Raw genomic sequence first — 14,952 nt, forward strand, 5'->3', positions numbered from 1 at the left:
GACTGCGGGACACTGCAATGGTCATAAGTATGAACCAGCTGCCAAACATCTGGATTTTGATCACATGATCATGGGGATGTGAAAAACTGTCATAATTCACTTTTTTTCAGTGCTGTTGTAACTTTGAACAGTCACTAAATGAACTGTGGTAAATCAAGAACTACCTGCAAGGTCAGTCTCTTCTGTGAAGGACTACACAAATAACTGTGAAGGTTAGATATTGTCCAACGGATATTTGGAATATTCTTGCTTTTACTTTTATTAAGGGAAAAATAAAATCTTGGTCACTGACAGTTCCACTGGCTCAAAAAAAGAATTGCAAGCAAGCCTCTGCACTCTGCACACTGCAAAAGGAACGCAGGGCCTTTTGAACTTCTAGACCTCTTTAAGGTCCTATCAATCAAGCTTTTACTTCTATGGAACTCCTATATTGTATACAGAATGAGCCTGTGGTGTTCCTACAGCAAGAGTCAGCATATCAGCGCTCTCACAAGGTGCGAGTTAAGTGCCCTCTTATTAACAGATGGAGAGAAAGAGTGCAGCGCCAAGCAAGCTGTCCTCAAATGTGGAATCTCATAAAAAAAGAGGAAAATGCATTCATGGTTCTGATTTTGGACTTGTAGAATTAGGACCACAATTTCTGCCACAATGTTATGTACACAGAAGCTCTGTTTATCCAAGCACTAATTTATAGGAAAGCATGCATATGATAATGCATGATAAAAAGGCTTTTGCGGTAGGCAGCAGGAAATGCTTTCAACCTGCCAACTCAAAAACTGGGGGGAAAAATATTCCCATTAACATTGAATTTTGCTTTATTTCCTTTTACCACAGTTAATGGGGAATAAGAACACGCCACATTATTGGCTAATTAGCAGGCTATCTTCATAGAAAGCAATGTACATATTCCCAATAGTTCTAGGCCATAAGGGGACATGCCCAGATGATGAAATTTAGGAGAATACGTCTCAGTGAATTCAGTCCCACGATACTCAGTCGAAGCATCTTTTAGCCTGCATGGATTTCACTGTTAAGAAGCCCAGCTGTGCCCACTGCACACACATCTTGTTTCCTGCAATGAGGAAAGTTATGTCTGCATGCGAATATGCAGGTATGCTACAGTATTTACTCTGCAAAGATCTGGCTGACCTCTAGGTGGAAGCAAAGAGTTATATTTTTCATTATCTCTTTGTTGACGTTTAGTGGTTGCCTGGATTTTGCAAGCCAGATATGATAGTCCTACTCTTCATGTACAATGAAGTGTGGGAAACTCCTTTCTGAACATACCCCCTTCAATAGATAATAAGCCTCAAATGAATATAGAATTGCCCCAAATTAGAAGAGGATGTTAAAGAGGACCTGCTTATAAAACCTGAAATGGGTACATACGGATGTATACAATAATTTGTTACCTCCATCTGTGCTCTCTCTCTTCAATCATTCTGAGAGCTCAATTCTGTAAAGTAATCTTTGTTAGGGTATTAAAAGAAAAAGCTGCTCAAATGTAAGAAAGGAGACAGGTCATATCATCTAATGTTAAAACCAGACTCTTCCATCTACTTCCATCTTGACTAAGGCAGTTCACATTTAAAAACATATAACTGTTAGCAGTATGTTTACCTTGGCCTTACAATACTGCCGTTTAATACAGTTTAATTATGAAAAGGTATTATTTCTGTATCTTGCAAGAAAAAAAATCTGGAGCATAACAAGAAACAAGCTACTGCATACACGGTAACTCCAACCAATCTCCAAGATGAGATACTGTTGCCATAGTTTCCAAGCACAGGTGTAGTGTAAATGATTGGTACACTTACCAGATGGGGACATATATTCTGCATTTGCCCTACAAACCACCTGGACTGGCAGATTGCACATTTGTAAAAAAGCCTGAAAATAAAGAAGAGTAAATTAAAATTTTCCACATTATAAGAAAGCAAAACATTTTTTTTTAGCATTTGTAATTTTAAGCCACAAGAAATATTCCTTTACTTATCATTATTTTCCAAAATAGATAAGTAGGAGAACCATACTTCTAGGTACTGGCGTTTAACACTGCACTTATCACAAAGTCACCACTCTGGACGCAACTATAAATGAAGAGAGAATTACAGCAATCTGAAATATACAGCATCTCCATTTTCTTGTACTTTACTGTGATAACCTCTCTCTTAAAAAAAAACTACGCACACAAAAAACTTTACATTCCGTTTTGATAATAACGATTACTGTTGGTTTAAAATGAATTAAAGTGTAGCCCAATTCACATTTTTAAAAAGATGCCATTCTGTTGTCCTTCTGTTAACTGTAATTAAAGGTGCCCAATCTACATCATGTAAAGCTGCCAATATGTACCTTGCATTATACAAACTCGAGCTGACTGAAAAATAAATCCTGGCTCTCCTAATGGACTAGAAGCTTAGGAGCTTTAACTGTGGGTAAGGATCCCCTAGGAGACATCTCTATTTAGAAATTTCTCACTCCTAAAACAGCAAAAGTCTTAGACCAATCAAACAGACTTTGTGGCTATACCTGAAAATGAGAAACAGTGGGCAGCAATGGCAAAAGTATTGCTCCCTAATAAACCTTTTGCTTTGGTTCTCAGGTTCTTCCACAACAGAATACACATTCTAGACAAGCAAAATTTCCATAAACCTATTCCCACAAAACTACATGAAGAGGGGAGATTTCCATAAAGTATGAAGAAAGATTCCAAGCTCAGATATTTTGAGTAGCACCAAAGCTTTTCTGGAATTGCATATTATTATATTTATCTTATAAATAAATCAAAGGCAGTCCTAGTAGTACTGTAATGATTAATATTTAAAATACGGCTGTAGAGAATGTCAATATGCAGACACTGAAGGGGAATCTGCATTTTCTTTCATTAAAAAAATGACAAGTGGAAAAAAGTGGAAATTATACAACATGAACTAATGCACAAAATATTCCAGTTTTCCTATCAAGCAGTGGCAGATGCTGTAAATTGCAACGTCTGTCTAAAATTATAAATGAAAATGGTTCAATATCATTCTTGGAATGATAGAGTATATGCCTAATGCAGTTATGATAATGGTCGCATTTGTAGTTTAACATAAATTAAGAGTTTAATTATATTTGTGACTACTTGAAACAAAGTAACACGTTCTTTTGTACCTGCAAATGTAATTTATTGCAAAGCCAGGTTCATTTTCCAGAACAATCAGTTTTATACTACCCTGGAATGCTGCTGTAATGTAATTCCTGCTGCAGAATGTGTGAAGAGTACATTCACTGGTACCACAGAGGAGGCTTTGAAGATAAATGAAGATGCTATTCATTCAGGAGTAATTTCATCTTAGAACCATATGAAAGATGTTTCACTCAGCCACGGTAGATGCCTGGCTTGGGATTTCAGTCTATTTTCAGCTCCGGTGTAATGTTGTTAAATCGATTATGTTGATACTGTATTTCTAATCATGAAGAATTTCAGCTATTATTCTACTTAAAGAATGGATTGTCAGACTTGCATTATAATGTTCGGTCTCTTTCCAGTTTACAACACAATTACAGTTTCAAATCACAAACTGAAATTATAAATTCGCACTAAAAGAAACACAACTCAGTAAAATGAAAATCAGATAGTCTGGAGCAGCCTGTTTAAAAAAACACACACACACTAATCATTTAGAGAAAAATGATCTTTCTTCTCACTATAAAGAACTAATGAGCTTCCAATGCATCATGAAAGTTTCTTTCAGGTTTTACTTTAATTGTGTTTATGTTTCTATGTTATGCTTATGCTTGGTGACTAAACTCCATCATCTTTCTTCATATACATACACAATATAACTTGGAAAGCTATATGGGATATATTACCGTATCATTTAATTACTATATTTACATCATCAAGCCATGGAGGAAGACCATGTGATGCTCCCTATTCAATTTTAACAAGGGTACAGATTCAGACATCCCAGGACTGTATGATATCATACTACACTTAAATACATTTCAATATATTGATTTAAATCAAATTTAGTTTGGTCTTGTCCATGCTGATGCTTTTACCTGCAGTGCAGGCACATCATACAAAGGATGTTACATCCTTAACTCCCCAAAAAGTTTAGCATCCTTCCATTAAAACACTAAGTTTACAAAGCAACTGGCATTGTTACTTCCTATGTACATTGTATTACTTTTCCATTCTTTCCAAAGATGAAGCAGCGAAGCTTCTTTCTGAATATTCATTTCACTGAAAGCTGGAAAGCAACTGAGATAAAACAACTGACTATACTTACTAATATATAATTTAGAAGAACAAAACGGTTAAATGTGAGTTTGTCTTTTTACACATATGTATATATACAAATCAATTTTAAATATGTATACATATAGAGAGATCAGATATGAGAGAGAGAGAGAGAAATACAGGTGTATTGCACAAAAGAATTTATCTAAAGGGGAGAAAATAATTTCTGCCCGAATAGTGATCTGAGTCAGATTCATAGTAAAGCAATCAGCATGTCTGTATAATCTCTACAATCCTGAGAATATTTATCACAGAAAATTACCATTCCAGTCCCAAAATAGGAAATAGAATATATCAAACAACAGATCCTAAAATTCCAAATGTTTGAAACCTATAACTGCATATCCTGACTAGAAAAATATTAGGAATTACTTTACAGTATTTTTCCCCCTTTATTTCTCAGCAGGAAGTACACAAACAGAAGGCAGGGTAAAATATTAACAATCCTATAAAAAATGGAGTGAAGAAAGAATCTACAGAGCATATTCGAAAAACAGGAACCAGAGACTCCTCTTCATGTTGACCATCTCACTGACTCTTATTATCTTCTTTCTGGATAGGTTCAGAGAGAATTTAATGTAACAGATTTCTGTCTCACTAGTTCTGCCTTAAGTTTCTTCAATTATATTTCTGCAGCAATTTGTAAAATCTCTGTTAAAATCCTCATTTCAGAATGTACACATTGTTGCCCCCAAAAAATCTTTGGTTTTTTTTCATACCATATACATCACAGATAAATCTATCTGAGGATAAGCTGACCCTCAAAATTGCAACCAAAATATATCTACCATGAAAAATATGTCATCCAGAACAACCCATATTTAAAATGGAATCTGTTTTAGAAAACGAACTTAGTTGATAAAAAATATAAAAACAAATGAAGTCCTTTAAAATTTACTGAAAACATCATACAAAAATTATCAAAATGTTTAAAAATCTCCATCTTTATCATCTGATAATGCAAAAAGATATTCAGATATTGTAATACAGCATCACCTCTATTTTCCTCACCTTCATCTTTGTCACTGGCATCTGCTCTGGCATTGCATCATCTTCTATTCCATCCATGGCAGGGATGTCAAACTCGATTTCATTGAGGGCTGCTTCGGGGTTGTGTTTGACCTGGGGGGGGGCATGGCCAGGGGGCATGGCCAGCTTGACATCAGTTGTGTTGGGGGCGCCAGTGGTGGCTCAAGTGCTCTGCAAGTGAAAACGGGCTACCAAGCTCTATTTTTGGCTGCGATGGCCTCTTGCAACTCTCTGCCAGCAAAAACAGAGCTTGGGAGGGCTGCATGTGGCATTCCCAAGCTCCATTTTCACTGGCAGAGGCACCACAGGCCAATCCTTCACCATTTCCAGGGTGGCCCCATGGGCCAGATCTAAGGACCCCACGGGCCTTGAGTTTGACACCCCTGATCCATGGCATTGTTGATGCCACACTTCAAACCATATCCAAAGAAATATTTGCCCATGTATCATTCATCCATTTTTCTATCACTTCTATATTTGGTTCTTTAAAACATACCTTTTCCTTAACTTGTGCATGCCAAATATTGTCTGTAACATGTATTCTAAAACATGTTCCAGATGAGAAAGGAAGGTCTCTTTTTGAAAGCAGGACCAAGCCATTTGTCCCAAACCGCCTCAAGCCAGTATCTTGTACCATACTTGTCCAACGTTTTCCATGGGAACACGCATTCATTCTCACTCTCTCTCTCCCACACACACACGGCGGCGGGGGGCTTTGAGAGCTTTTTCACTTCATAATAGTATCTGGATAGATCTTAGTTCCACTTGTTAAACATGAATCACAGTAAAATGATTCTTTTGATTTCCCAATGATTTAATTAAAATTGTTCTTTTTTACCAATACTTGTCAATTGTAATTGAACTGCCTCAATTTTATCCATATTTCTAATATCACCAAGTTTGTACGCATAATGCTTAAAGTTATTTAAGAATTTTTTTTTTCAAAGGAAACAATTTTTTCTTCAAGAATTTTGGGTAGCCCTTGAGAAACTTTATTTCACTGTCTCAAACGAAGTATGCATCTAATCATGAATTTGGAACACCAGCCAACGGAAAAACAGAGAAGTACTAGGCCCTCAGCCTCATATTTTTCAGACTTCGCCATCTGAAGTGTTCCAAGACAAACATTGTCTGGTAGTAAATGTGCAAGTAACTTTCTAGTGCCGAGACCAAAGACACTCCATATCGGTATGCCTTCTTCCAAGTTGATGTCTTTTCTAAACTAGCTTTCATCTAGGACATCTTCAAGACAACTTTAGAAACCTACATTATTTATTTATTAGAAGATTAGATGTCATTATTCATGTAATGTGCCTACACACTTGTAAAGAAAGACTACACTGAACAAAAATCAAATGACATAAAAATGTAATGTATAAAGTGAAAAACTGCACAACAAAATATACACAGATAATTTATGTTGTAATAACTTTTATATTATTTGTAAAAAAATTCAAAATGCTTACTCTTTCAGAGAAAAACTATTATTCAAGAGTTCATTACATTATACATTATTCATTACAATATAATTTACCACTGTGTCTCACAGAAACTAAGGAGAAAGAAGGCACACTGTTAATTTGCAGAAGAACATACCAAGAATAAGAATAAGGCCTAAAATTGTTAATTTTCAGAACTCTCTCCTTCAACCTATTTAAAAAGATACAATTATATCCAATACTGTCTTTCTGCCAACTAGTAACATATGGCAAAAAATATTTTCTTTCCACCTGCACCTCTATATAACAATAAATGTCCTCTAGAGAGATGAATATTATCTGAATTGGGGGGAGGGGGGAGACAGGCACATAAGGGACTAAAGGAGAAATAATTTGCAAGTTCAACTTCACTTATCTTCAAAACCATTAACATTGCAATCTCATACAGTTCTAACTGAAAGAAAAATTTCAGGTAAGAACATAAAAGATTGTAACTAATCAGTGTGAGAAATGCTGTTTTAATTTACTTACATTAGACAATTAAAGAAATAATACATATTCTTTGGTAATGTGATTCTTACTATACTGAGCCTGTCTATATTTATTATTGACAGAAAGTCAATCATTGCAGAAAAACACACGATGGATTGAAGTATTTGTTTTTGTGATATAAATAGACAGAAGTAAATGGAGTATACAGTTACTATAAGTTTGTTAACAGAAGGCATCTATATCATGGACAGTACAGATTTCCCAGGCTAATGTTGCAAATGTTCTAAAACACAATATGCAGGAACAATATCTTATTCAGCTTCAACCTTAATGAAGGCAAGATTACTATCAGTGTTCTGAATTTACAATACGAAAAGAAAGAATCATTGCTGGAAAGAACTGTAAATCATGTTTTGATCCTATGCTATCAGGCCAGCATCAAATCTTAGCAACCACATAGATAGGCCTTCTTCATCAGTTCCAATCTGGCCCTTCAGGTTTCCCTAATGGCACTTCAGTACAACTATACCTCTGCAATAAAATCCACCCATTTTGCTGCTGACAATCCTCTTTTTTTCCATTCCCTTGCGTTATCCAGCAATGTAGAATTCTCCAGAGAACTAGGTCTTCACATAATGTCAATATGATAATTTGAACCTGATCATTTGTGCATTGGTTGAGAGCTCTGAACTGATTTAAGATCCATTTGGGTATCCATGTTATTTGCAAGAGCTTTCTCCAATAATCAAAGTTCAAAAGCACTGTTGCTGCTTCTCCCTGGTTTCTACAAAGTCCAGTTTTTACTTCCACATGGTATCACAAGCAAAGTCACTTCCTATACAATTCTAAACTTTGTGGGTTTCGATATATTTAAACATTTTTCCAAGGATTTCACTGATAAGTCTACCAAATACTAGTCTGCAACTTATTTCTTGACTGTCAGTTCCTTTACTGTTGGTAGTCAATTACAAAATACAGAAGCTATCCACCCTTTCAATGTCTTGTCAGTTCTAAGGTTTGTACTGCAGCTGACATTAGTTTGGTCTTCTCTGTGTTGAATTATAGAGTAGTTTTTTTTTCATTGTGCCCTTTGACTTTCATTCCTGGAGCTTGCACATCGTTTGCATTTTCAGCTATCAGAACAATGTCAACAGTTCGGTTTCTTTCTCCAGTTTTAAAATCACACTATTTTTTTTTCCAATCCAGCTTCCTTCAATATATATTCAGCATATAAACTTGAACAAATGAATAAGAGCATACAGTCTTGTCTTATTGGTTCGCTGATCTAGAGTCAGTTTTTTAACCAAGTTCCACCTAGACTTATAGCTTCCTTTCCTATGTGTATGTTTCACATGTGGACAATGAGACATTTGGGGGTTTCCATTTTCCTAAGGACATTCCACAGACTAATATAGTCGATACAATGAAGATCTTTCTATAATAAATGAAGTACTGTACATGATAATTTACATTTGGTATTATTTCATTTTCTCAATTATCCAGTATGCATCAACAATAATCTCTCGTTTCTCAGCCTTTCCCAAAGCCAGCTTGAACAGTGACATTTCCCTTTTCATATCTGCAATATTTTGCCAAAAAATGTATGAAATTAAAGCTATCATACAACAGCTTGCATGCCTGTTACGTCTCCTGTCTTTGGCATTGGTATGTAGACTTAACTCTTCCAATCTGGCTATTGCATCATTCTCTAGATTTGTTGGATTAAAGATTAGAATCTTTATTGATTCTATATTTCTACAGATAATTAATTCATACAGCCTTCCAACTTGATAATGATTGCTGCTGATTTAACCATCTTAAACCACAATGGCTTACAATATCATTGTAAAACAATATAATACAGAAATTGAAACAGAAAAGATTCCTAACAATCCAGGGCATATAAGACAGTAACTTTAAATGCCTAAGAGAACAATTAACATAAAAAATTTGTAAGTAGTTACCAAGCAAAATTTGAAGTGGAAGATATTTCAGATTTAGGGAGCAAAAAAATATATGTTTTTCTCAATTCTAGCTCCCCATGTTATAATGGATCCCTAATGGCTGAGGCACTCAGTGGATGCTGACATTACAATAGATGCAGGTGTTTGATGTTCTTAAGAATTACAAGCCATGAAAGTCTGTGAATGTCTAAACCACTGTTTAGACATAAACAGGGGTTGGGAATAAACTGGTAACTGGTGAAAGTCTCCCCAATTTGCAGAAAGAAATTTCCCATTATCTATCTCAATCAGAAACCTGTTAAGATAGATAGAACCTCAATCAGAAACCTGTTGGATATTTTTATCCAATTACTGTTGCTAAACTATCTTTAAATAATGGTTTCAACCATATAAACAAAATAGTGTACTATACAAACAAAATCTATGTAAAGCAGAGAACCACTACCAAAATTACAAAAAACCAAGGAATTCATAATCATAAGATAACGTAAGTATTATTAAGTACTGTTTAATAGCTAGTAGGTACAAGTAAGCATAACTTCTATATTCCTTATTACAGATTATTCTAAAGTGATAACATCAGCCTACATCAAAGAAAATTGTTCCATAAAGTTTAAAATCAGATATCTTTTGAAGTCATATTTATAGTCAAGGCCACTATCTGCTGTCACACAAAGAATATTGAAAAAAGAAGATTTTAATATATTATGGTTAATTTATCATTTAAGTGTCATGTGTAAAACAGAATTGAAATACCTACAAAATTCTTCTCTGAAAGGAACTTTGATTTTAACTATTTGTGATTTTGATGATTAAAGGTTCTTGGTTGAAATGCAGGAATATCATTTGAAATATATTAGTACTATCAGTTCTTTATCAAGGATTTTTTTAAAAACTATTCTATAACAAAATACACATGGACTCACTTCTACTACAGGGGCTACTTCTTCTCATCTGCTCTGGTAAATCCCCATTTATCCCTTTCCTACTATCCACTGAGAAATTGTCCCCCCAAATTAGGAATTTCCAGGGATTGTTGCTCAGAAATATGGGACTATCAAGATAAGAAACTGAATTATTATTGTTCATTACATAATACTTTCTTCAGTTACAGAAAGAACATTATTTCTAATGATGGGGCAACATCATGGATTACAGGCATTATTTAAATTAGTGCCATGTATATTGTTTATAGTGCAATCTATTACAATCTTGTAGGCAAAATGAGCCCCACTGTATCCAAAGTAGCTTCTGAATAGGATTAGAGTGCTACAGTTGTAAATTTATCTTTTATAACACTCTTTTGGACTTTTCAGTTTTGATTTGGTTTCTTAAATATATTTCATCCTTTATTAATATAGCAAATGCAAACTTTCAAAAACAAGAATAAAATGATAACTTGAAAGTATTTTTTCTATCCTGAAATATTATTCCATGAAAGCTTTAATTATTGTTTTAATGTAAGCCTACCCATATTTATTCAATGGTAAATCCCACTGGAATTAAATTAAACTTTTTCCCAGTGTATGGTATAGGACTGCATCCTAAGCTCCTTTATAATGGTTGTGCACAACTTTGAAGACTTAAAGTTGGTTTTCTTAGACATTCCAATAAATCAGTTTTGAATTCCAAGTTGCTCCTGTCAAATTTGTACGCATCCTGAAAATACTTATGGATATTGGTTTTCAGTATCATTTAATCCTACAATATCTTCCGTTCTTAATAAATAGGAAAAGGGATTTAACACGCTAAAGATTATTCAAAAAAAATTCCTAACTTCTCACTGATACTATTGGATACTGTCCATATCTCTTTTTTCTTGTACCAGCAAAATAAAGTTCTGTCACTCTAATGTACAGAAAATTTGTTTCAGTAGCCCTTAAGTACACAGTTGAAGTTCTCTCAGAAACATCCAAGAAGCTGGAGGATTCAAGTTCTATAGGCCAGGGGTCTCCAACATTTGCAACTTTAAGACTTATGGAGTTCAACTCTCAGAATTCCTCAGCCACTTGCTGACCATTTATTCAATGACTATACAATGGTGCTGAATAAAAAAACTTACAACCAGCATACCTAATATACGTTCCTCACAAAATTCTTCCCCACAACAACCCTGAGATGAATTGGGCTGAAAGAGAATGACTGGCCCAAAAGTACAGTTAGCTTTCAAGCAGGACTAGAACTCATAGTCTCCTGATTTTTAGACTTGTGCTTTAACCACTAGACCAAACTTGACACAGTATCCCACAGTGATCACTATCATATTCCCACAGTGTGACCTTCAAGTCAGCTTCTAACAAGCAAAGTCAATAGGAAAGCCAGCAGGAAGTCACAAGTTGCAGTCATGTGACATTGTACCCACTGTGACTCACTTAACAAATGCAGCCAGAACTGACTGACTTTGTAAGTCAGGCAGTCACATGATTTTTTATTTTTATTTTCAACTATGTCACTTAAGGATGGAGTTGCTGGTCCTAAATACTATCTGTGAAGACTACCTGTACTTCAAGCAAGCATACTTCATTTATTCACAAGAAAATGACATCCACCATTCTTTAGTCCTTGGAACAGGCAATTTGCTTTTGATGCATGACATCACATATTCTTATAAATAATGCAATATTGGAATTATTATAGGTATCCCTTAAAAAGTAAAACACGATATTGGATTTTAATGACCTTTCAAGCAAACTATTTACTTCAATTAGTATGATTTTAAATTTCTTAATTAATGTAATGCCCGCTATCTTAATATAAACGCAAAGCATTGCACATTGAGAAAAGAAGATCCCAACTTCCCATATATGAGGTTTCAAGTTCTAGGCTTCTAATTCTCAATTTTTCTAAATATGACCTCTCTTTAGCTGCTATGGTCTTCACTTGTTGACCATTTATTCAATGACGATACAATGGTGCTGAATAAAAAAATCTATGTTGCAGTGATAAAGAACCAACTCAGAATGCACCTGCAGTGACAAAGGTAAACATGATAAAGAGGTTTAAAAAAGGAATGCAAAACTCAATTGCAAAAATGCTCTTCTGCAAATATTGTTATATTTGCGTACTACGTTCAATTTTGGTCATAACATCACAAATAGGGTATAGCAAAAGACAGAGAAAGAACAATGAAAATGATAAAAGAGAAATAGTACTTTGTATGAAAGAATAATATGTGTAGCTTTTTGTGTGTTATGTTTTATATGTAAACAGAAATAGAAAAAGATAATAGAAATTTAGAAAAGTATGCATAATAACAGCATATAAAACATTTATTGGAAGTTTTTCTTTCTTCTTAAAATACTAAACCACAGGTGTAATACAGGGGGACAAAAAGAAGCCCAAATTCATAAATATAAGAAGACACTCAAGTCCCCTGGTTTTTTTTAAACGATTCTCACTTTAAGATCAATTTTAAAATAAATGATGGTAGCCAAATTTGCTACCATTTTGAGTACTGTGATTAGAAACTACCTCAAAAGAAGTTAACCCTTCTTTTGAAGTAACTTCTAATCACAGTACTCATGGTAGAAAATGGAAATGAAAAATGAAACATTTCTTCTGTTAAAAGTTCTGCAGACATATTTCTGCATACAGCATGTAAGCAATTCTCCGAAAGACATTACAAAACAATATAGTAATGCCCACCAACTCCAACAGCTTTAAAATTCATAGAAAATAAAGCTAATGACAGCTATTAGACTAGATGATTCTACATGAGTGTCAAGATAAGACAGATCTTCTAAAACATTAACAAAGCCAGTAGGAAGGCTTATGGTTTGGCATCTGATTTGACATGGACAGTTATGGAAGGAAATTTGGATCAGACTCCAATTCCAGAGAACTCTGCTTTAGAGGTGAAATCATTTTAAAATTATTCAAAAAAAGTATGAGACGTATTTTTGATGTATGCATGACTTTTTTCAAGGTACAGTATATGTCTAAAGAAGGATACCATGATTTGATAAATCATCTGAATCAAATAATTAAAGCAAGACATCCTTTAATGCACCTTTTAAACTAACAATATATCCTTTCTCAGGCTTAGACAGAAAGTTTTTTATGCTTTAATGAACAGGAGAGAGGAGCTGTTCTCATATGAAGTCCAAAACACTCCTGAATCTTTATGACAGGTGACAGGCCTACTCTACTCACATTCTAACGGATGGAAGATATAACCTTCAATACATCAGGTATAATATTGCCCTGGACTGTCTTGCATCTGCCATTAGAATAAAACTAATATATAATATTGTGCATTATTAAAATTTGAAAGAAATTGACAAGACTAGGGGGTAGAAACGATCTTGAAAAAAAAATTATATTTCTATTACCTTACTAGAAAATAATATACCAGAGCCAATTTGGAACAGAAATACTGGTGTCTATCAAACAGGAATGACAGAAACTCAAGAGCAACAAAAAAGTGCAAAATTTAATTCGATCAACAAAGCATGGCTTAATAAAGCTGTTGGAGGATGGAGGCCCAGTTCTTCCAGGAAATACTAGCTACCACAAAATAAGAAAATAATTATAGTTACCTGAACAGCAAGACAGGCGGCATTATCAGAAAGCAAAATCTGTTCCTCTATAAAATAAAATGCAGTATAATTATTTAAAATAATGGTTCTTTCCTCTACTGATAATTGCACATCATTATGAGTGCAAAAATAAATGGTATACAAACACAGAGAGACAAACTATTTTAGCACAAATCACATGCCCCATTACATTAATGCCATTTTACAAAACCTGAAGCCAGAAATCCCATAAACATTTCTCCTGATGTGTCCTATAATTTGTCCTATTGCCCCAACAGTTAAAGAATCCCTAACAAAAGATATATCCTAAGGTTTTTTTTGTTTTATTATAGGCAAAAAAAATTAATAATCACTCATTTCCTAATAGAAATAAAATCCACAACTTCATAATTCTTCTTGCTAAAAAGTAAAAGCATTCATAAACCTATAAAAAAAAAACCCAGCTTGCAGTTAATATTGCAGACTGTGTCTAGGTCTGTCACACAAAAGAAAGATGACAAGTACACAGCAATAAAAATTCCATGCTTAGAAGACTAGGGCTGCTACCTATTAGTCTTCATTACTTTGCAGTCTTCTGACAACTGTAGCAGGCTGCTGAGCCCCAAATGGGGGCCATAATGTGATCTGATGATATATGAAGAGCTGCTAAAGGGAGCCTGAACCATCCTAGCCTATACATTTTAACAGTTCCTTTTTATCGAGAGCCCACTTTACCACAAGACTTCAAAAATCTGCTGCCTCAGCTATTGGTGCAGTAAATCTGCCAACTGGGCCTGCAAACCACATCATTTTACACTGCCTACAGCAGCCAATATAATGAGTCAATAATAAACCAAGGACCTTATAGGCCATGAATAGCGGGTTTATATTGGCAAATACAAGTTTAGCACAATCCTCTGACCAGATAAGCATCGTAAAGGATTCCCTTTTCAACAAGGCCTCTCCTGCCTTTCAACCCCATAAGGGGTCACTTAATTATAAGGATGCATATTTAATGAAGAAAATTTAGCTAATTGAGGAAAATAAAATACACACCTTTCAAAGGCTGATAGAGCACAGCATTCTGAGGCCAAGGTTCAGCAGCTATAGGAAGGGTGAAAAAAAAACACAATTTATAAGGTAAGCATTTGTTACTGCTTTTACACCAGATTTTCGCTCAATTTAGATTGATGAGGCAGTTTCCTCTACTTCATAGCTTT

General features: G+C 34.6%; 1 protein-coding gene across 2 annotated transcripts in view; it reads right to left on the reverse strand.

Moving 5' to 3' along the window:
• Nucleotides 1-14,952, reverse strand: part of MTX2 (metaxin 2) — a 45,158-nt gene that overhangs the window by 9,419 nt on the left and 20,787 nt on the right. Inside the window, exons 2-4 of one of the 2 annotated variants that reach the window (XM_026697018.2) lie at nt 14,789-14,836; nt 13,754-13,800; nt 1,818-1,890 (exon numbers count right to left, since the gene is read on the reverse strand). In XM_026697018.2, coding sequence (XP_026552803.1) covers nt 1,818-1,890; nt 13,754-13,800; nt 14,789-14,836 — 168 coding nt within the window. The remainder of the gene's footprint in view (nt 1-1,817; nt 1,891-13,753; nt 13,801-14,788; nt 14,837-14,952) is intronic. The other variant, XM_087919900.1, reaches the window with a different exon arrangement.

The sequence above is a fragment of the Pseudonaja textilis genome, chromosome 1 (assembly GCF_049901715.1).
Source record: "Pseudonaja textilis isolate UNSWEBS1 chromosome 1, rPseTex1.2, whole genome shotgun sequence".
In the NCBI taxonomy this organism is placed as follows: Eukaryota; Metazoa; Chordata; class Lepidosauria; order Squamata; family Elapidae; genus Pseudonaja; species Pseudonaja textilis.